General features: G+C 39.7%; 1 protein-coding gene across 2 annotated transcripts in view; it reads left to right on the top strand.

The window, feature by feature from the left end:
* Positions 1–23390, top strand: part of ZNF217 (zinc finger protein 217) — a 28709-nt gene extending 5319 nt beyond the window's left edge. For both annotated transcript variants that reach the window (XM_064465250.1, XM_064465251.1), the window contains exons 2-6: positions 9468–11252; positions 13476–13601; positions 14500–16092; positions 19838–19966; positions 21263–23390. In XM_064465250.1, coding sequence (XP_064321320.1) covers positions 9854–11252; positions 13476–13601; positions 14500–16092; positions 19838–19947 — 3228 coding nt within the window. In that variant the 5' untranslated portion in view covers positions 9468–9853 and the 3' untranslated portion in view covers positions 19948–19966; positions 21263–23390. The remainder of the gene's footprint in view (positions 1–9467; positions 11253–13475; positions 13602–14499; positions 16093–19837; positions 19967–21262) is intronic.
* The last annotated feature ends 564 nt before the right edge of the window (positions 23391–23954 follow it).

Genomic DNA, 23954 nt, shown 5'->3' with positions numbered 1-23954 from the left:
ATGTAACTAAAAGTATCAAAGTCTGAGTTTGTTTATGCGCAATGGGTACACTTGCATTTTTCAGTGTAATAAAGTGAGTGCAGTTTACCTCTGACATAACCTACATCAGGGAAATTAAATGCCCTTGTATTGTGCTTACACTTTTTAATGATAGTTGAGGACTGGTTGGGTGAAATCCTTGGGGTTATGTCAGCCTCTTTCTTTTGGTACACAAGTGGGAAGAAGCAAACTAAATGAAGTCCAAAGACTGTGACCTTTAGTACCTTGTAAGGAAAACATGTAAAGGTGGCCTGGAGAGGCCACAATTTCTGTTTAGCTTTAATGTTAGTGTCTAATAAATTTTTTTTTGCTTATGGGAGTAAAATGTGTATATGAAGCCAATGCCTGTTTTGAAAGGTCGGTTTCTTGTGGATGTTAACTCTCCTTGCTAGGGCAGTTTGGCACCCTGAAGCCCAGTATGTTGGACTCCATCATCACATACATCCCTCCAGTCCACTGGGGCGAGATAATGTCATGCTAGGCCATGGAAAAGGTTTCATCTCCATCAGTCTATGTGGGTCTCTGGGAGATCTCCCACCTGCATGGAAGAAAGGAGGCAGCTATTTGAAGTGTCTTATTTCTAGCACTTTTCTATTTTAGTATCATCTGATGCTGGTCCAGGGGATGTCTTAAGTAGAAGTAAATGTCTTTCCCTCGGATTGTGTACCTTTCTCCACCTTTCAAGACTGATTTTTGCAAATACATAGTTGTTGGGTATATTTGAAAGTGACAACTTCAAAGTCTCTGCTCTGTAGAGGGGAAGGGTAAGAAGTTGCTGCTTTTTCTTCCAAGGTACAGGGGTTTGAGCTGTGCTGGGTAAGAGTTAGATTCAGAGTTGAAATCAGGTGAGAGCACTAGGCAAGATTAATGACCTTAAAGTGAACTCTTTGGAAGTGACTGCTTTTCTCAAATTCAGGAATAGTAGAAAAATCTCTTCCTGTTATTTCACCTATGCTGCCCAAAGGGATGCAACTTGGCCTGTAACTGCTACAGAGGATCGCCTGGCTCTTGAGTAATGAGGAACTAAGTCTAATTGGTAAACTCTGAGTTTACCACTTCTTTGTAGTTGTGGCTGCTGGAGAGACCTAACATCCTTTTGCCAAGAAGTAAAAAAGTCAAATTTGCTTTTAAGGTCTCTGAAAATACCTTTTTTTTAAACAAAAACCAGGATTAAACATATAAGGCAGTCTATGTAGAGCGAGGTTGACTCAAGAATAAAAATGTATCGCTCGCTCCACCAAGAGAGTCTTTACCTGCTGTGGAGAGAACAATAAACTGTTTTGTAAGGTAAGGGGTCATTGCCAGTTTAAGTGCATGTAACTTCTTGATTTAATGAAGTTGCATCATCTTATAGCAGTGGTGAAATGTGTCCCAGACTTATTTAAAGTAGGATCGCCCTTGTGTCTTCCAGCCTTTCTACAACAGGTATTGGGCACTTCAGGTTGTCTAAAGTACACTTGGGTTGTGTGGTTCCTGAGAAAGTCACCCCTAATCAGAGGGGGGAAAAAGGGGAAAAAAAAATCCGGCTGGTAGAGCAGTCCTTCTGAACTTTAAAAGTCAATACTTATTTGTAGCACTTCCTCCTTTAATGCCAAGAATTAGTCTCTTTTATATTTGCTTTTGCTCAGTGGAGGAGAAACATGTGCAAAATGATGCAAGCTTATATGTTCTGTGCTTTAAAAGGAATAATTACATCTTTTGATAGAAGAGGCATTCAGTTCACTGAGGAGACACATTCAGCTCATCCATCCTCTGCCAAAACACTGTTAGACATATAGCCTTAAAGAAAAAGGGACTCCACAGGAAAAGGTTTTTTAGAGAAAGGATATCCTTTGTTTCTATTAGTATAGATGTCTGAAATGGGGGGAGGGAGTTTTCCTAATATTGTTCATTATTAACTACTAGTTATTTTCCACTGGTGATTAAAATCCTGTTTGCTAGACTTCAGGGGGAAAATGGCTTGCATGTGTCTGTCTTATCTGACTATAGAAAGGTTTTTGTATTGAAAGGTCTTTTAAAGGGTTTGTGGAGAAATGCCTGGATACTGACAGTCCTGCATTCTGGTGTGTATGTGTCTCTCCTCAGTTCCGTTTGTGTGAATTGTCTTGGTATCACCGCGTTGGAAAGCTCTGTAGTGTTGTTAGAAGGGACTGTAACTGAGGAAAAGAGAGTGGCGTCTCTCTTGGGATAAAAAGATAAGCCATGAAAACCCCTCTGAGTGCTTAAGTTTAGGATAACTTTGAAAACTTCAAGCCTGAAGGATGAAGACTAACAAGGGGACTTAAGTTTGCAGATTTAGGGAGTGGAAATTCCAATTTGGGGTCATCTTTTATGTTCTCTTTTCAACCTGAACGCCTTCGTTTTGATCTTTCCTGCAGCTGAAGCAAACAACTCTCTTCCTCCCCTTCCTCCCCCTAAATCTCCATTTCCTTTAAAGGTACTCATGTTAGTTCTTTATCAGACTGAACTGTTAACAAACGGTATTAAAAACATTTTTGTACTTGAACACCTGGTATAAAAACAGTGTGGATGAGGAACAGTGTTAGGTGTACTCATGTGCTCCTTCGTTAACAAAGGAATACCCTGGGAAGTGGTGTTAAAATGATTTACTGCTGAAAGATAGAAGGGAGTAGCTCTTCCCTAGAAAGCAAGAGAATGCACAGTAATGAAGAGTAAGTTATTGGCTTCATGTAGTGTTATGAAGAAAAGCTGACTCTTCTGCTGGTCTGCAAAATCATGTTTTATCTGTGCTGACTTTTATAGCTTTCCAGTGTTTTAACTTAAGTCACAGGCAGATGGGCAGTTATACCCTGTCAGAAATAAGGTCACAGGCTGTGCAGCAAATAGGGTCGTCTTCCTTAGATTTAGGGCCTCTGCTTCCCTCAGATTGGGGGTAGGAAACATTTCTGATATACCTTAGGAAAACACCTTATTGCATGAGGTGTAATATTTATGTGCTGCTTCTTAAATAGAGAAAGGATGTTATGTGGGCTGCCACAAAAAAACCTGTAGAGACAAACTTGAAATTTCATGCTGTGGATGTTTGGAAATCTGACTAACATTTTGGAGCAATTGGGAAATCAGGACCTCACAATGACACTTTGCTTCACTTTCTGACTACACGTAGGAGCCAGTGAAGGCTGCAGCACACCAGTGCTGCTCATACAATGGAGCCATTGTCGTCCACGGGTTCTGCAAACCCTGCACACACAACCTAGGACACTGTAGGTACTATCTCCAGAGTCTGGAGCTCTTGAATATTGTTAGCGACTACATGGGGATGGTATTTCTGCTTAATATCCTCTCTGTTTATTGGGTGTGGTGCAGCTGGCTTAACTTTTTGCAATGATATGTCTGTATTAAGAAAAAAAGAGATGCTCTAAATAAGCTAAGTTCAGCCTCAGCTCAGACATCTATTTGAGAATTTGAAGTTTATTTATGCATGAGCTGTTCTGCCTATGATTGATATTATACCTGAATATGTGCCCAGACAAAATAGGTAATATCTATAAGGTAGTTTTTATATTTGTGGCCTCAATGAGGAAAAAGTGATGTTTAATGTTTCATTTTATTTATATTCATTAGAACCGGAACAACTTTTTGAAAAAGCCAAACTTTTAGATTGAAATAAAAAAAAGGTGTTTAAATAACTTGTGGTTTCCAATAAGCAATCAGCAGTATAAAATCTAATTCACTAGCAATGCCAAAGAGCAGCAACCTGTTCTGAGGTATAAACATACCAAGAGAAAAGAATGCTTCATGTAAAAATTGCTCTTAATACGCTGAAACTTCTTGAAACATGAGAACTGATTTTTTTTAAAGTGGAATTGAGAGTTGCATGAAGGCTTCTCAAGTCAAATAGGTACAGTAATAATTAAGGTAGTTAATATGCAGCAGCTGGTGCTCTGGGTTTTTGAGTGTGGGTTTCTTGTTCTTTGCTGGCACTGGATTATTAGGACTTGAAACCTTGTGGAACCTTAATAGGATAGTGAAACAAGCTCTGGTCATCTGTTACACAGTGGTAGCTTTGCTACTGGCATTGAATTTAAGGATCTGCAAAGAGTTTGAGGTAGTTATGTCTGAGCGTGTATCTTGCAGTATACAGAAAAGTAACTACATATCATATACTTCGCTGTAACTCTTCGAGTTTTCTCACTTCTGTTTTTAAGAAAGTGTTGCAGCAACTACGTTAACTTCTGTAATTGTTAAACTGCAAAAAGCAAGCTGGAACAATAGTTTTGCTAGCACAGAATCAGCAAGGTGTAGCTGCATTTCCTGACACTAGCTATGCAACTTTTATTCCCAGTGCTCTGTAGCGTTTTAAATGGGAAATTCAATGGTTAGGCTTTGCTATTCTCTGAAAGGTGTGTCTAGAGCTTTTATTACATATTCATGGAAATTTTGAAACGCAGGAAGTAGAAATGCAATAAAATTACTACTGATAGGTCACTTCCCAAAGAAATCTTTGAGAATGTAATATGTTGTATTTGGTTGTGCAATTTAATAAAAATAAATTAAACTTCTCTACAGGCACTTATTAATGTTTCTCTGTTTTAATAATACTTTTATATGCAGCAGCTTTTTGGTGTGGTTCTTAGGTTGTGTGGCAAGTACAGGGAAAACAAGATGTTCTCATCTGTCCAGTTCAATCTTTATTGATACATGTTTTGTGGCCTTTACAAATATAAAGGATGTTGCTGCAAACCTGTTGAAATACTTGTCTAAAGGCCATACAGCCAAATGTGACTCAGTTGTGAACTAAAGTTTGCCAAATGCTCAGGCTCTGGACTGCTGGAAGAACAAAGTACAATAGATGGCATCCTGCAGCTGAGAAGAACTTGCTTGCTCCTGGACAGACCGCTCTTGGAAATGTCCAGGGGTGCCGAGTGAGGCAGGTTCCTCCTGCCCTGCTCATGCGCCTCAAAGCAGTGGCAGCGACCACTGGAACACGCGGGCCCTGGACTCTGGGGCGAGACCATGTTGACATTTACAAATGGGTAAGGGAGTCAGAAGTCAAGATTTCTTGACTCACTTTATTGTGAGGAGGGATAGTAATTCTTTATTTTCAACCTTGAGTTAATCTGTAGCAAATCTATTGCTTTTCAGCTATTGGAAGGAAGGATTTCCTGTTTTGTTCTGTTCCTTTACTTAATATCTCTGACTGATATTGCTGGGTCGTGTCTGTTGTTTTGTCTTCTGAAAGTGAAAGACAACAGAAGAAGCCCCAAGTACTGTGTTTTTTTGTTGAGCTGATATACAGGCCTTCAGCCTCAGAGTTACATTGCTCATCAAACCTGCAGGATGTCTACTTCTCCAAGGAAGCAGTAATACAGAATTAATGCAACTTTTGACAGTTTTGCTGCTGCCTACAGGGTTTTGAATAACAGGAATGTAATTGATCAGCATTTTTGGTCCTCAATTCCAAGGCACAATATTATCTTCCCTAGGAAGAAGCTTTTTTTTTCATAAGGGGTGAATCCTAGTGTAGATACTTTAGTTTGTAGTTTTAGCATGTGTTAGCTTGTTTAAGCAGTGAGAGCATAAAATCATGCCTACTTGTGAGCGCCCTATATCTAACCAGAGCAAAGCGTGCAATCACCAGATACAAAAATAAGACCAGAGCTCTGTAGCTCACCTTCTGACTCTAGTACTATCTTTTTTCCTGCTGAATTTAAATATAAATCTGTCTAGCTGCAGCTGCAGTTTTCTTCAGAAATGCTACCTGCAATTTTTTTCAGTCTATAGACATTATCTCCTGTATATGACAGTATATCCAAGACCAATAGTTGCCCAAACTGCAAATAGGCATTTCAGATTCCTCAAACAGGAATACCTTGCTGTGCTCTGCAACGCTGCCCAGAGGATGAGCTCTGGCCAGTTCTTCTAAAGTGTTCAGAGCCTTCTCTTGGAAACAGTGAAAGGCTGAAGAGCATTCAGCAGCTAACACAGGTTGGTGGAGGTGTGTAAAGTGCTTTGAGCTGTGAAAGAAGCCTCTAAAGGGCTTGTTGAAACCTATTGATACCTAATATAATTTAGATCCAAACTCTGTTAAACTCCTTTCATGATCCAGATGTTAGTTGCACGTTCTGTATTTATACATGCAGTTGTAAGGACAGGTGTAGTTTTTTAGACAGCAGGGTAATGGCTGCTTTGATACATGTGAATGAGATGAAGTTGAAACAGACTCATTTTCAAATACTATTGATTGAAGTGGATTTTTCACCTGCTAGTGACCAACCTACGGCCTTCCCTAGATTTGACCTATGCCCATCCCTTAAAGTGTAATAAATCTTTAAGCATGTGGTTTTTACAAAATATTTGTATTACCCTAGGTTAGGTTTGTGTAGAACAGTGTGTGGTGGTGTCTCTTCTACCCTGATCTCATCCCAGAATGCTGTGGAGTATAGGGGATTGAGTGTGGATTTCTGTTGGTTTTCATCCATTTTTGTCTCTACAGTGGCTTAATTGTGTATATGTTGTAATGACGCAAAGTGGGAAGCGTAATGAAGCGTAACTGGCTTTTTCTGTATTTGTAGTCAGTAGCAAGGCAATAGTTGATGACGAATCTCAGCAATTCAGTCCATGGGACTTTAGGCAATCTGGCATTAGACTCTGACTTCATACCCCAGAAATGCCTCTGGCCATTTTGTAGGACTATTCTTATTACTGCAGAGCACTTAACCTGTGATTCTCAACGTAAAAGCATTAAACTCTTAGGTTTGCTCAATTTTTTATCTCGCCTGGGTGTTCGTTATTGGCCTTCAGGAGCCTTTCAAAGTGGCTGTTCATTTTTGGTTTGCAAATAAATTGTTTTCAGGCAGATAGCCACCATTTATGCTCACGAGCTTTGCCGCAGCATGTTATCCTGTTGTGTAAAAAATACCTTTTAAAACTACAGTAGAAATAGAACAAAACGACAAGTTGAAACATGAAGTAAAACATGCTAACCATGTTTTTCCTTATGTTTTACAAAAGGGAAAGCTTTTTGAATACTTCAGCTTCAAAACTCTGTTACAGCTTCTGCACCTGCCTGTAGGGGGTGAGCAAAAGCCAGAAAGTCGAAGCTGAATGGGGAAGGTGGAAAGGCAAAAGCAAAGGCAGAAGCAGTTCAGAAGTGTCACACCATAGACTGAATCTGCCTATTACAAAAGATTTTTGAGTCATTATGCAGAGAGGAAGCGTTAATCATGGCCGTGATAAAACTGAGAACGGGCATAAAGGGCGTAATTAGAAAAGAGGCTTTGGCTGCAGAAAATCCTCGTTCTGTTGCTGCCAGCCAGCGGTTTGTTCCCTCTCACACTCTCTACCCTGTCCCCCAAGATCCCTACGTTCGTGTCTAACTTGGCATATGATGAGTCTTTGGCCCAGGCCTGAAACAACTTGGCTTTAAAACAAGCTAGGGGCCTCTTGGTGTTAGATTTTATCGTTGTCTAGACCTGGATTAGCGGACCGGACAATGAAGACACTAGGCTCTGGAGATAGAAAGAAATGGAAGAGAAGCAACTGGCAACAAGAATTTTATTCTGTGTTGGCATTCTGGTGGGTTTTTTTAACCCATCTTCATTAGGCTCCAGGATCATCTTGTCCGTGTGATGGCGGAGAAGGAGCTAATAACTTTTCAAATTAAAACCAAAGATATCCTCGGGGCATGGCTGGAGTGCAGGGAGCGGATCCTGTGAGATGTTGGATCTGTTACTCCTAGCACTGTGTTGTCATGTTTCCTTTCCCACGTGGTTATCTTGCCTGGGCTTGACTTTTGTGGTAGGTAAAGGTATCCAATATAGTGGAAGGCATGATATCAAACTTTTGGTCTATAGACAGAGGTAGTTGCCTTTTCACTTCAGCTGGTTAAAGGTCCTGTCCCATTGACCTTCCATGGCTGTTAGACATACTGGTTCTGCCAGCGGCAGCCTTATCTGCAAACATGTTTGGGCCACTGAGCTGTATAAACAGTTCAAGTTCTGGTGGCTGCTTTCTACTGAAATGGTTTAAGATTTAATGGCTTAAGACCACCTTTTTCTGTCTGGAGAAAGTAACCTCAGCTGCACAGATAGCTGCATCTTTACCTGCTACAGCCACTTGTCCTGGAAATCTCTGTAGCCTGAACTGTTACCGGGTTGAGTTTGAATTGTTACCCTGTCTGTGGCTGAAATGAACCAGTGTTTCAATTTTTTTTCCCCAAATAAAAGCAAGGCAGAGGTGGAAGTAGAGGTGAAATTTAAAACCCTGCTTCGCCCATACTGTCTTCTGCTATAAAAGCTATAAAGCATATTGTGTTTTGAAGCATATTAATTCAAGTAATGTGAATCACTGGCCAGCTGTCTTTTATGAAATAATTTGAGAAAGTTTGAGTCAAATTTTGAACGCATTCTTTTTGTTGGATATTCATGTGTTTGGAAACGTGCCTCCTCTTGGACTGATTCCCCTTCAATTTATGTGGTCTTGTATTAGTTTGGTAGTTCCTTTATCCAAAAATTTGATCAAGCAGAGTCATGAACTCCACAATACTATAATTTGACAGCCCAAAGAGTGGTGGCCATTATTAATTGCTGCTAGCAGATATTATAACTCTTATAGACTGAGACTTAAATTGGAGCTGGGATTAACTATATTATGGTATAACCTTTTTTAATCTCGTGGAATCTTAAACCTTCCCTTTTGAGTATAATCAATAAAACACATTTTTGTTGCCTGCAATTTGAAAGTAGAAGCATTTTCTTTTTAAATGTAATAGTTGGCCTCTTGAACAGGAGTTTAGTATTTAAATCATCCAAGAGATGGTATTGTTAGCTTATTTCAAACTTTGAGATGATCTAACTGTGCCAGCCCAAAATTGTCACAGAGATTGTAAATCTGAGGATGATAGTAAAACCTTAATACAAAGATTTGTACTGATCCTTACTGCATACCAGAACCATGAAAGCTAATTCCAAGCTGTCTAGGCTTGGGCGGGGTGGGGGGAAACTCTTTTGCTCAACAGCTTTTAGAGAACAAACAAGTAAAGTCTTACTGTGCCTCTAGACCCTGGTTTCACAGGTTTGAGGAAAGGTTACTTTGGCATGTTGCATTTACTTGTTATGAATTCAGTAATTTATATATTGAAATATGGTTTCAGCAGCTTTATGTCGCTGGATAAGAGTAGGTTTTGAATAGATAGTAGGCAAAGTATTGCTTTTATATAGCAATCCTAATGCAGAAGCCCAGCAAATGAAATACAGGGATGTTCAAGACCATACTATTTCAACTGCGGCGGGTAGAAAAGTGACCGGAGTGCCTTCTAGCTGTCCCTTACAGGCTATTCATGAAAAGTATGCCTCTGTGTTCAAGAGCATTCGATAGTTCTCCAGCCCTAATGTTTTCATTATCTGGGGGACAATAGTTTCCTTTTCTTTTGAAAAGTCTGACTGACTGTTTTCTCTCTTTTCCAGGTGCTGGAGTTCTTTGTGGCACTGAACTTGTCCCCGAGTGTATTTTGCCCAATGCAACTATTTGAAATACTTGTACGAAAAAACTAAGTGCAACTGACTGTTTCTACCGACTTGAAAAATCAGAAGTAGTAGTTTGAGAAAAACCTCATCCCGCCACTGAGGGAACGGATGGATATGCTTTCAGTGATGTGTGAACGTAGATACAAATGAAAAATAATTTTTTGCTTGTGGAAAAAATCTTTTTCCTGGCAGAGGTCTTTTAGCGTAGCAGGCTTGTAAGCACATGTTGGAGAACTTTACAAGTGTCCTTATTGTGATCCGTGAGCATCCCCAAAGAACTGAATCCTTACATTAAAACACGTTATAGGGAACAGAACGTAGGAAACATGCCAACTCAGCCTCTCTTGGCATACATGGATGGACCGGATGGAATAGCCAGTACCGTTGGTGCACAGATGGAGAACAACGATGCCTCAATGACAATAAAAGGAACAAACACAATTTCTTACAAAAGCTTGCAAGAAAAGTTTCTCATGCAAGCTGAGGGATGCATGCCTCTGGACTGCATGTTTTGTGATGAGACTTTTAAACATCCTGAAGAGCTTGGTAAGCATGTTTTAACTCAGCATAGGCCCACTCTTTGTGAACCCGCTGTCCTGCGTGTTGAAGCAGAGTACCTTAGTCCTCTGGATAAATGTCAAGTAAGAACAAACTTGCCTTCACCAAACAATGAAAAGGATAGTGAAGAACTTAGTTGTGAAGTTTGTGGACAAACATTTGATGAGGCTTTTGATGTTGAGGCACACATGAAAAAGCATAAAGATTCTTTCACGTATTGGTGTAATGTATGTGGAAGAAGATTTAAAGAGCCCTGGTTCCTCAAAAATCACATGAGAACGCATACTGGAAAACCTGGTTCTAGAAACAAGCACCAACAAGGTTCTGAAAGTCCCATAACAATAAATGAGGTGGTGCAGGAGCATGTAACTGAAAATGTAACGTCACCTTACAAAATTTGTATGGTTTGTGGTTTCCTATTTCTCAATAAAGAGAGACTAATTGAGCACAGCAAAGTGCACACCAAAGAATCAGTACCCAATGGTGAAAGCCCCCAAGTGACTGGTGAACCTAATGCAGAAGAAATGTCTCAGAGAGAGGAATTTTTGCGATTCTTGAACTTAAGACCAAACTTGGTTCCAGAAAATGACAAATCACAAAAACCTGTGAAATGGATAGCTGAACTAGATCCTTTCAACACATACCAAGCATGGCAGCTGGCTACCAAAGGCAAAGTTGCAGTTGGCCATGGCCAAATTAAAGAACCAGGGCAAGAAGGAAGTACAGACAACGATGATTCATCTTCTGATAAAGAAGAACTTGGTGAAATTTGGAATGCAAATAAAGGTAGCCAGACTGAAACGACAGGGAAGTCAAAAGTAAATAAAAACAGCAGTTATACAGGGAATGGTAACTTATCCCAAGACAAACTGAAACATCCCGGTAGTGAAGTGCCTTCTATGGAGATGGATTCTAAATTGTCCCAGAACAAAGAGAAGCCAACTCACTGTTCAGAGTGTGGTAAAGCCTTCAGAACATACCACCAGCTAGTGCTTCATTCCAGAGTACATAAGAGAGACAGGCGGACTGATGGAGAGACTTCAGCTGCTTCGAGGACGTGCTGTGGTGATATAATTGCAAGCCTGGATGAAAATGGAACTGGAGAACGAATAGAAGGAGGCTCTGAAGATGGATCTGAAGATGGGCTCCCAGAAACACTTCATTTAGGTGAGTAGCATTGTTGAGCACAGAAGTTTGAAATAGCTGTTCCTGTAGTCTTCAGGAACTCTTTAGAGCCAAAGAATGCATCTTGCCTTTCTCAGTTTTCTTTTCAAAACTTGGCCAGAAATATGAAATGTTCTGGTGGGGGGAGGGGAAAAGAAGAATGAGAGGGAAAGAAAGGCTCTGGCGCTGCCATTTTGAGATCTTGAAGTTGTTTTGGGCCTTCTTGCAGTTATGATTTAGGTTACTGGGATCATTGAAACACTTTTATTAACAATCAGTCTAGGAAAAGTCACTGTTTACTTACACACACACACACCCCATTCGTCCCGTCTCCCTTTGCAATAGCAAGATCCTTAGTTTTCCTGCATGCTTTTGAGTGTTGCATATTCCTTCTTGTCCAGCATGTGTTTTTACAAATAGTATTTGTGAAGAAATCGTAGCAGTTTCACTTTTTCCCCCTGCACCTTCTAAGGGCAGAAAACGTCCAGTGCTTGATACCAGCAGTTGTTAAGATCCTGAGAAGTAAAGAATAATTCCAAACTTTTTCTATCAAACTGCAGGTTATACGTTTCTTTTGAATGGTATGCAACTTGAAAGGCTAAATGTCAGAACCAGCGATGGTAAATTAGTTCTATAAGGACATGCATGCAGGCTATTAATATGTGGACATCGTGTATGTAAGGGAGGGATTTATTTGTCTCCTCTTCCTTGAAGGGTTGCAACAGTTCTTTTTGACAGAGTAGATGGGCTCAGTCTGGATGTGACCCAGGATTAATTCTGCATTTCACCGTGTATTAGAAAAACAAGTGATACTGAATGACTCCTTAATGGAAAAAGACTGCATGTCTGGGGACAAAAAGGAATAGCGAAAAGTCTTCTAGCTAATCTAGCCCTCTTGTGTGTGACATTCTTCGGGTCTTGCAAAATCTCGAGAAAAGACACGACGTACAGAATGTCCTGGCACACACAACTGACTTTTCCATTTCTGGTAATGTGCAGCCCTTTTATTTTGCTTCCAGTAACAAAGGAATGGAATTATTACCTAATGTTACCGTGCTTGTTTTGTTTCTCAGTGTCTTATCCTAAACTACAACAGCTTTCATTGTGAGATGCTGAGTCACGCTTATTGAGACATTATCTATTTGTTTAAAACAGCTATGGCTTGTCGTAGCTGCAGCTTAGCCAGACGTAGCATTTCCAGGGTAGCCGCTTTCCAACATGCAGGAACTTCAGAGAGCAGTTTCAAGCTATCTGTTGTGATTCTAACATCTTAGTCGAGCAAAACGTCTCCTTCCTTCTCTTCCCACCGTAGCTTTCTAGTTAGCTTTGACTCGGGTATTTTACCGAAGTTGTCTTGATGTTTTTTCAATTCAACCTGCCAAAGAAATCATGTTCACTTGAATATGGTGTATTGTGTAAGCGTTCTCCCCTTTCTTGTTAGCCATTATGCTGTACTTGCCGCCCTCCAGTGGTAACCACCGCTGCTGACACCCGAGAGGAACCAGTTCTTAAATCTCTGAATTTGTTCCTTGAGTACATGTTTCACAGAAGAGCAACGCCTGTCACTTTCCTACTCCCGTATTTGCCAAAGCTTTAGCATTAATGCTCCTAGCGAAAGAAGATTACTCGTTAAGTCTGAGGATGTTGTTATACAGGCACGACGCTCCATTGATGAGCACAGAAATAATACTACTACTGTTACAATTAAGAAGAAAATCCATCTTCCTCCCTGCCTTCCTTTCCCTAAACACCTTCCTGTGTTTTGTCATGGGGCGCAGAGCAGGCTTGCAGTCTGAATCATCGTGCTCACACTTGGTAATTCAAGCACGCCCTTTAACAAAAGAACCCAGTTTATAACCTGTACAAATACTTGAGATGGGCTGTTCTCTATCAAGTTCCTGTAGGCCAGTAAAGATAATTTTTTTTTTATGGTACTACTTTGAGACCTACTTTTGCGCCTTGTTTGTTCTCTGGGGCTTCTTCGTTACAGGCACTAACCACAGTGTTACTTGACACAGACAGAAACCTTTTTAACTCTTTTGCTCTTTGATTGCCAAGTGTGCAGCAGTACAGAACAAAAGATGCTCGCAGACTGTAGGAGTTGGCAACGGTTCGTCGTTCTGTGTTTTTCCTATAAAAAGACAGTTAAGGTAGTTACTTGAAGTTTTAAATGAGACTCCAAATTTGCATTTGCTCTTCATAATATAGCTATATTTTCTCCCAAAGATAAAAATGAAGATGGTTTGGAAAGAGCAAAAGTTAAAAACCTTGGAGCCTCCAGAGAATGCAGCTATTGTGGAAAATATTTTCGCTCAAATTATTACCTCAATATTCATCTCAGAACTCATACAGGTAAATGGGCTTCGCCTTTGCGGGAGGGGAAGGAAGTCTGCTGAATCCAGGTGGACGAAATGTTTGGTTTTGCTTAAGAAAAACAGAAGTTGCCTTTGAAATTATTGCTATTAGGAACAAAGTTTTCTTTAGTGTTTAAAAAACCCCACCCAATTGCAGTTGAAATTTCTTAGAAGGAATTAATTATTTATGTAAGTGTAAACCTTTTTGAATAGGGCTAACTACATTAAGTACTGTTAAGAATATAATATATTTTAAAATTTTAATTCTTTCTGCTTTTAGCAGTCTAGCAAAAAGTTGGTGTTTTGTTTTGGGTTTGGGGTTTTTTTGGGTTTTTTAATTTATTTGTTTATTTTAAAAAAGCCTATTTCCCAAGTACTAAGGTGATCGTCTGCCAGTTGCTGCCACCTGGGAAAAAGCTGTGTCTGTTTCCCAGTTCAACATTTTGTTTTCCATAGCCAGGCAAACTCTTTCTATTTCTGTTAATGTATGTCCCTGTTTCTTTTGAAACGGCTCTATTTATAGATGAACTGTAACATTTGTGTTGTCAAGTAGCGTACTTGTGGGATGATCAAGGGCTACAAATTGCTGGAGTTGACCCACAGCTATACTTCTTGCTTATCTCTGCCAAACATATTGTCAGCTACCATCTCCATACATAGCCAATGTGTGGAAAATATCTCCATCGTAGCCAGAAGATGTCACTGTAGTTAGTAAAAGCAGTAAGATGTAGTTGTTTAAATGATTTAGATGAGTTTGAAAAATGTGAGTATGTGGAAGGGGAAAGAAAAATCTGTTTTGCTGTTTTGCAGTCTGCGTTATTCCCTTGTCTTTAATTGTATTCAAGACTTCAAATCAAATTGTATCAAACTTATTTACTGATAAAACTGTGTTTCAGGTGAAAAACCATACAAATGTGAATTCTGTGAGTACGCAGCAGCACAGAAAACTTCACTGAGGTATCATTTAGAGAGGCATCACAAGGACAAGCAAGCTGATAGTGCAGCAGACGTGAAAAGTGACAGCAAAGTTTCATTACAGAGTCAGGAGACGGAGCTCTTGCTGGCTGCTGATGGTGCTCAAGAAACCAAAAATTCGAAGAGGCTTTTTGATTGTGCCAAAGATGCTGAGGGCTGCCCACCTACCAAGCAGCAAAAGGAAGTTCTGTCCTTGAACAATGCAGTAGGCAGCACAGTCCTCTTAAAAATGAAAAATAATACTAGGGAACTGAACAAAAGTTCCATTTATAACAATTCAAATAAAATACACGAGAATGTGTCCACTCCTTACCCGGAAAAACTAAAGGCTGAGAAGGAAACAAAGGAAGCTCAGCCCAATGTTCCTCATAAAAGAGAGAGAAAGGCTTCTGTGGCATCAGAGGGAGATGACGTCCAGTATGTTTGTGCTTTAAAGGATGGAAAAAATGTGAATGATGCGCGAGAGTGCACTGAAAACTACAAACACAAACCTATGGTGGACTCTCAAGAAAAGCCGTTGAACTTATCTGTTGGGACTTCACAAGAGTGTTCAGTGGTTTCAGCCAGAGGCCCAATAGCACCCAGCACCTGCCCATTTTGTACTTACAGAACGTTTTACCCGGAAGTCCTAATGATGCACCAGAGGCTGATGCACAAATATAATCCTGACACCGTTAACAAAAATGGCTACAGAAGCAAGGCTCTAGCTAAAGCCAGACGCACTGGATGCCCTCCAGCTCTGTTTGGTAAAGATGTGCTTCCTCTGTCATTTAATTCTAATAAAAGTAAGGCTTCCCCATCTACACAGCAAAAACTGTTGCAAGCGGGGAAAGCTAAACAGTGTCACCCTCCACAGAACAAAGTCCCTCTCTTTTCAGTGACGGACTCAAGCAGCACAGCCCCGAGTAACCTCAAGTTTCCTAAACAGCAAAGTAATGTTGGAGCTCAGGCAAATAACTATAGACAACCTCAGCAAGAAATGCACTCCGGTTCCAGTATCTCCCCGGTATTGGACAGAGTAAAAAGATCTGAATCTAAAGTAAAGGCTCTAAGCGCCCCAGTGTCTCAGTCTGGTCTAGTAAGCAGCAGTATGAATGGGGCTCTCGACTCTCACCTAAATGAATCTGCCTGGTCTTGTCATCGAGGAAGAGACTATCTTTGTAATAAATCTGTGAGCAATGTAAATCTAGACTATGGTGAAACATCTTCTAAACGAATGAAACCTAATCTGTTAGCTATTGAACATATTGACTCTCCAATGGCTAATTACAGAAGATACGAAATGAGCAGATTTCGTGTTGCAAACAGATATGCAAATCTGCTACCTCAGGAATGTTCTCGCACCAAACCTGCATCCTCTGTTTTGCCAACCAAACAAGGGCTTCTGAATTCAGATGATGTTGATCCTCCTAATGTACTGACTGTTCTCAAACCTTATGAGCCATATAGCTCTGGATCACTTTACAGTTCTTGTGGATCTAGCAATGGCCAAGTAACCAGCTCTACAGTAGAAGGTACTGTATCTCCTTCCTGGTTAAATGTCTTGTACACCATTACAAAGGAAGGCGAAGGAAATATAAATAAATGATTCCCCACCTTGAAACAGAAAATAAGGCTGTACTTTAGCATTTCACCAAGTCCAGTCCATGCTTGGATTTTTAAATTTAAAATCCAGGTACTGCAGACTTCTGGCTTGGGGGAATTAGATGTGGAAGGTCTGAATTTTAAAGAGGGATTTAAAGTTCTTTGAGTTCCCTCCTTTCCCCCCCTCCCCCCCCGCCATGGGTCTCTGATAGCAAACATGTATTGTTTGCTCATCAGAGCACTCCAGACATGCTAACTAATCCAGGATATGGAACGAGCCTTTCTGCTTAATACACAAGAAGTCTTGGACCATCTGGAATATTAATAAAACCTCTTAAAAAATAAAAAAGCCGTCATGGACAAGTGTTCCCTTCAGTTGCAGAAAAGGGTGTCTTACAAATCATAAAACTGATTTGAATCGTATAGCTGTGTTGTTCAATGGGTTTTTATAATGTTTAGGTTTTTTGTAGGAACAGAAAACTTTGTTAAATCAAGGCAATATATTTTCTGCTCTTCTAATTATGGTGTCTTATTGCACTAAGTTGTAATGCCTTGTGGAAAATCAGGGCTGAGCAGAGATAAATATTTTGTGATGTATTTAGAAAACTTTGGTACTTTTATGAAATACAAGATTTTTGTTTTGTTTGTAGTCAGCATTTTCAAAACTTAGCAGGAGGCCAAGATTAAAAGGTGCTAGGTGATATTTAATCAGTAGTCAGACTATTTGTAGAAGATGGTATTTATGACTTTGAGCTGAGGTCAGTGTGGACTTAGCTATAAATATAGGACTTTGAATTTTGAAATGAAGATCCTATTATAAAAATGAATAGTGTGTGTTTGTGCTGTGTAGTCTTAAAGTCTCTGCGAAGTTCTTGAACTCTGTGAATACTCCTGTTCTCTGGGAGCAGTAAGAATATTCTTCTCGAGTAGCCTGGGTTCGTAACAAGCAGGGGTGTGTTACCTTAGGTCAGAGCAAACTGCAAAATACTAAATCTGCATTTAGTTATGTGGCAAAAAAATGTATCCACTAACTCTGTTCTGTTTTTTGTTTGCTTGTTTTAAGGTTGTGGGCTTCATAAATATTCAGGCTTGCTAGTGGGTTATGGAAGAATGAAGGCAAGTGTTACAGCTCTGTTTCCCGTCTGGGTAGGGAGTGGATAAGGAAAAGCCAGCATCACAGTTTGACTCACTGAAGTGGTTATGAAATGGAGTTAATTCTTAGTTTCATGAAGAGTGGTGTCTGTGTACTGTGAACTGCACCATGAGTTGCTATGAGGAATGTAAAACGGGCACTGGGTTATGCATAGAATGCAGAGGGATGGGCAGAAAGACAAATGTTGTTGCTGTCTTTTGATTCCTAGTGATCAGAGAGAATGAAATACATACGGGGTTTTTTCTGAGCACAGAAGCAATTCGTGCAGGTGTGGAATTTACAGCGCTTTGCAAGACCTTTTTTTGTTGTTATTAATGGTTGGTAGCAGCTAGTGTGTGACCCCAGCATTAGGTGGAGGATGTGACTGTCCTTAAGGACTAAGCCATGTTAATTTCCACCTACCAAGTGCTTCATGACACTATCTGTTGAGCAGATAGAACATTCAGGATTTTGAGGGAATGCTTTTGATGTTGTATAAAACCCTATTAATTTTCATGAAAACAGGAAAGGGAAAGCTAAAAAGTCTTTCAGCTTCAACCAGCTAGGTGAGAGCAGTCTGTATCCCAAGGTGGGTGGTGTCTTGCTCCTTTCCAGCATTACTGTACGTCGGGGATAGGGAAATTCTCCTATTCTGCTGGTAGTCTAAGTGAGCTTAGCCTATTGAAGTAGCAGTTGATGCAATACTATTTTTAAACAATGACTTCATTGGAATCCACCTTGTTCTTCTTTTGAAAGCTCCACCTGTCTGCCAGAAAAATCTGTGGTAGGCTTTTCTTCCTCTTCTTCTGTACAAGTGTGGAGACAGTAGCCTGTAATCAAGAACTTTATACTATTTCTTGTTAGTTAGAGCTCTCAAAACTATGACTGCAACTAATTTGAGGGTATTGTTGTCATGGAAATAAAGATTTCATTGTGTGTTGCACAGTGCTGTCTCAGGGCAAGAAAAGCAGCTTTTTATGGCTGTTACCTGCATTGGAAAGACTTGTGAAACAAGACCCCCTCTGTGGGTTTTCTTAGCAACTTCTGTAGAAGCCCCGTGCAATAAAATGTAGACTTTTAAGGTGAATTTCCTAGTTTTCTAACTATTCTGCTCAGAAGTACCCAACCTAAACCTTGATAGCTGTTTGAGAGGGTGCAGGCAGGCAAACTTCTCAGTATTAGTTTGATGTGGGCAGAGACAGTGAAGATGGAAGCTTCTAAAAATTCATTTTGTTAAAAAGCTAACGTACAACAGCTTGTTGAAGAGTTGCAACTCCTCAGAGATGTATTTTGTAAGATATCGTATGCAAAGTATTGCAGGTGTAGACCTGCAGGTTCCTGTGGTCTTTTTATTGAACTCTGGTGATATTATAAAACATGGTGTCAAAACCTTTTTTTTAAGGGCCTGTGTGCCTTGTGGCAACATTATTTAGGTCCTATGAACATGTTATGTCGCATGTTAAATGCTGGATCAAGTTGTCATGAGAATATGTTCCACTTGGCAAACTTGATTAAAGCATGATGCTTTCCGTTATTGCTTGTAAGCTCTGCCATTCTGTGTTGCCCTGAAGAGACAGAAACATTCTGAAACCACTCAGTTTGTGTTATTTTCAAATTAGTTGCCTTTGCAGTGGCAACATGCTATCAAGGATAACCTGTTGGCTGATTGATCTGGCAGAGGCTGCAAATTACAGACAATTGCTCATGACACACTCCAATGGCTTCGTAGATTCTGTTGAAATATTAATTTAGCGTTGCCATTTTAATTTAATTAAAGCTTGCTAGGTTTTTTCAATGCTGCATTTAAAGCTTTCATGGAATATGGATGGCAGTTGGGCTTTTTGTATCCTGTGGGAGTAATGATTCTTGACTTTTTCCTTAATTTTATGAAGTGTTTTTGACTGCTTGCTTAAGCTAATAAGACTTAATATGGAACAGGCATTGATTTCACATATATAAATCTGAATTAATGGTCTCAGATAAACATGAAATTACCTGTATACTAGACTGAAAATTGCTTAACAAAGGTCTTCAAGGAAATGTATAAACACTCTTTAAAGTGTCACAATTGCCATATAATCTATGATGGCAATAATGTAGTGTATACGGTTTTCCTCTCAAATACTCATATTCAGAAATTCAATTTTCAAACATACAGAAACTGGATATGCAGGCATCGTGCTATATGGAAGGTTCTGCTGCACTTAAAACGAGGCCTGCTGTATGATGAGTTAAGCAAAGGTATTTTTCTTGCAAATGAGCGAAATCTAGGGAGATGGACATCATGCGTACACAGCTTAGAACAAAGCTCTTGAGTTGATATTTGTCATTCCTCTGGTATTTCATCTGGGTACTGAATTTCGTATAATCTTTCAGTAGGACTGGGGATATCTTGTCTTGGGCCCTGCTCCTGAGACGGTTGGTGGTAGCAGCTGTGGTATTCTGGAATTCTAGAGGCTAATGTAGACCTGCTCACAGCAGAATGTCTGGCCAATTAGATGAGCAGGAAATAATTCTAACTCCTCTAAATTTATTTTTGTCAGGAAAGAGATCAGTGTCATACCAACACTTATCTAGCAGCGTGCTACAAAAGCGAAGTTACGAAAGTTTCATTGGTAACGCACACTTTCGACCAAGTGACAAGAAGACTTGATCATTTACTTCAAGAAACGGTAAACAAACCTTTTGAACTAATTGTTGCTTGAATGTTGCATTATGTACTCAGAGCATCAAAGGTTGCTGCGTAGCGTCATGAGAGGTTATGAAAGTCTGAACCAGAACAGCTGAAAATACAGCCTGCCCCTCCCTTATCAAGTGAACCAGCGGTGTAGCAGCATTCGTTATTCTGAATTGTGGTGATGGCTCGTATAAAGTACATACAGGCACCTTTTCTAAATGACAGGGAGGGGCCAGCAATAGATAAATATATTGATAGGTTACAATACCAGTGGGAAGTGTTCAACAAAAGGGCGTTTTTCCCTGTAAGACAGTCCATGGGGGTGGGGGAACATCATGTGGAGAACTAGAAATGAGCAGAAGTGCCTGTTGTCGCAGCTCTCGAATCCTATGAGAGGTTATGGTGGTTAGTCCTTCCTGCAAATGGAGGCATTACTCGTTTTGCAACTTCTGAAGGTTGCGAGGATTGCCTCAAACAACGAGGGTCTTTTTGGTGGATTATTTCATAGGGAAGTAATGGTTTCCTGATAGCTCCTTGACAGTTTATCTCTGCGTACTGGAGACGTTGTTCCAAAGAGTTTTCCCTTTGTTTGACTGAGGGTTGGGTTGTAGCCTCTTGGGGAAACAGGTCAAGTGAAAAGAATTAGCCTGGTGTTGTGAATTCCCCTGCTTCATCTCTTCTGTTCTGTAGCTGTATCTCAGAACCTAACCGCCCCATTGTGTTGGCAACATTCTTAGCCGCTAAGGAGATAAGTAATCTATGAGACTATAAATAAATGTCTGTATGCTTTTTCAAACCCAGAGCTGCAGATAACTTTCCTCATTCAAATTTAAGGAGATGCATCTTGAATGCTGTAGCACCTGGACCAGCACGTGCTATTTTGTGGAAAGATTTTGCATGTCTGGGGAGCAGAGCTATCTCCCATCTAGCTGACAGCTTTTAAAATGCTTCGCTTTATTGCTTGATATTGTTCTATTCTTACTGCTTTTATTGTCCCCCTACTAAGCATGTTTTTGCCTAGTTCTGCTTTTTAAGCTAACTGGATTTCCTGCCTGTATTTCTACTTGGGGCAAGTATCTTCAAAAGTAGATCTGATTGCCAGCTTTTATTTGGCAAACAGGAGACACAGGCCTTATATAGCAGTATCAATTTCACAATGCACTCCTGCAAGGGCACGGAGGAAATTCCCTTTAGGTTGTAAAGATACTTCACACAACAAAAAAAGTGTTGTGCTGTTTGATAGTCGTGTACCACAAAACTATATTTTTTTTTCCTTTTCTTCCCCCCCCAGGTCTAAGGACACAAGTGCATGTTTTATGGAGTTATACCTGCAGTTCATCCCTTGAGGAAAAATGAATGGTGAAAGCTACTGAACTAAGCTGTGATTGTACTGTATATAAAAACACTACAGTTTTATAATACTGGTTCTGTTAACATTTTGTACCAAATAGCCATAAAAAGTAGTCTAAGCGATTTGGGTTATGAAGGTGTGTGGAGAATGTATATCTTGACATTGACTTTTGAGTATTTTTCATTAGGATTAATTGACCAAATATTAGGTAGGAATTATATTTTTACATACTTGAGCGCTGCTGAAGAGTTTCTCTTGGAAAGAATATATAGTCATTGCACCTCAGGTAAACTGTAAATACTGAAGTTGAAATCCTGTTGGCTTAATGCTCCTTTTTCATAAAGGTGAAAGTTTCTCATCTGTTTTTTCTGTTGAACTATGTTAGTTTTTCACAAAACAACTTCCAAATAAACTGTCTGAAACTGTCTGGTTTATAAATGTTGTGATCATCAAAGCAACGGTGCTGGCATTATGCTGATCTGCCTTGTATATGTTAGGACCATAACGTGTTGGAGGGATCTGTTTCCCTGGGGTTGTTTCCAGCATATTTTTAAATGCAAGGATGAGGCAATACTTGACATTTGGATTTCAGCGTGGCATTCCCGAAATACGGTTGGATTCTTCTCTTGGCATTGGTTGCTGTTCTTCAGAGGAGCCTCTTAAACGAACGTATCTACCAACGTACAAACTTTTACAGCAGAAAATACCTGGGACTTGCATGAGAAACGACTAATATAAATGTTCCAAATGTTTAGTTTTGTACTAAACTCAATACAGTTACATTTAGAGGAAAACTACTTTGCACCTTTGTCCAAACTGTAAAGTCGCAACCAGACTTGCAATATGACTGTGGGATCTACAGACTTCAGAAGGGATGTGGCTGTGGTGTAGCCTGCTTGACTGTGCTTGGAAGCTTCTTGATGTCGAGTTTTAGCATCTACTGGGTGTTTAAAGTGAGTGAGAAATAACCTGCTAATGGGAGAACATCTCCTTTTATTTTTTTGTGAAGACAACAAGAGTTTTCTCTAATGCACATGCAGTTTAAATTTTGTAAAGGGAAGATGGCCAGTTACCAGCCAGTAAAGCAGAATTGTTGCGTGTTTTGCCTTGAGTTCCTAGTTGCTTCTCATAAAGCCTGTAGTTAAGAGTTAATTTCTTCTGTACCTGGCTTTGACTTCCATATATTTTAGTAAAACAAAAAAAAGAAAAATTTTGCACTGTTCGTTTTGCTCTCTTCCCTCATCCAGCAAATGTAAAATAGCAAACCCTAGAAACTCTTGTTCTTTCATTATGCAACTCGAGATGTTCCAGTTGTATGTCTTAGTTCCTGTATATGGGACCTATTTTTAATGTCTTTGTAAACTGGCGATGTAATGAAGTGCTGTGTATCAGGAAATTGTACACTATTTACCTTTTTTCCTGTTCATAAGCTGAGCCATATGTACATAATCTAGATTTTTGTTTTCCTAGTTTTGCACTTTTATAGCCTATTTTTTGAAGATGAATTCACTTGGAAAATGGTTAATCTATTTTTTTGCGTGATCTTTCAATAAGTCTTATAGAATGCATGCTGTAACTCTCATCTATGTACCTTACAGGGTTCTGTGATTAAAATGTACGGGGCTGGTTTTTAAGATGGTTCTGCAGACGGACCTAAGACTTGTTTGTTTTTAATCTCCCTCCTTGCTGGTACAGTTTCCCTCAAGGCTTTTTTTTGGTAGGTATCGTGGGGTTGGAATGGAAAAATGGACGTGAGGACTCTATTTCATGGCAGCGCAGCCCTGTACTTCACAATACACTTTGCCCATCAGTATTAACTATTGGGATACTACTGGTTTTGTATGTTTCTTTGGAAATAACAGTGCATATATAGAGGTACAAATTGTTGATTTTTTTTTTCCTTTTGGTTTATGTATTTATTTCATTCCATTTTGTTTTATTTTAATTGTTGAAACCGGAAGTTGTCAAACAATAGGCACACATTACTCATTTAATTTATGATGTATTTCACTTTAGTTGAGTATATTATTACATATGGATGTAAATATAGACTTGGTGTTTTGCAAAACTGGTTTCTGTGTCTTGCTTTTAAGACTTTAAAATGAGTTGCCTGGGATTTCATATTCGCTTGACCTTTCGTCATCCTTGCACTGCCTGGGGAGGAGGAGGAAGGAAAATCTGCCAATAACTGAAACCAAATTCATGCCCTGTTCAGTTGCTTATATAAAAATACTGAGTCACTTCCCAGAAAATCGTCTGTGAAGCTTAAGAGGAAAACTCTTAAAATAATGAAGAAACCTTTTGTTTCTTCTTCAGGAAAGGAAATTGAGTTATTGTATGCATTCTTTCTGGTAATAAAATTACGAGCGGAGCATGGATTTTCTGTGTGTGTGTATGAGGTTTCAGAATTTGTATAGGCGTAAGCTGTCTTTGGAACCAGATCTGTTCCGAAAAAATTCTAGGTCTGATGTGTTCTTGGAACTCCACTGAGGTGTCGGACTTCACCACCACCACCTCTGACCTTAGCTCAAAACTAGATTATGAGCTTGGAAGACAGCTAGAAATGGCTTGTCAAAGGCAACTCATCCTTGAGAGAAAGGGAGTCCCTCAGCTGAGAGCCCCAGTATAAATC

Source organism: Phalacrocorax carbo, chromosome 14, assembly GCF_963921805.1.
Source record: "Phalacrocorax carbo chromosome 14, bPhaCar2.1, whole genome shotgun sequence".
NCBI classification, from domain to species: Eukaryota; Metazoa; Chordata; class Aves; order Suliformes; family Phalacrocoracidae; genus Phalacrocorax; species Phalacrocorax carbo.
Note: the sequence above shows the minus strand (reverse complement) of the source record. Positions and strands in the feature narration are given on the sequence as shown.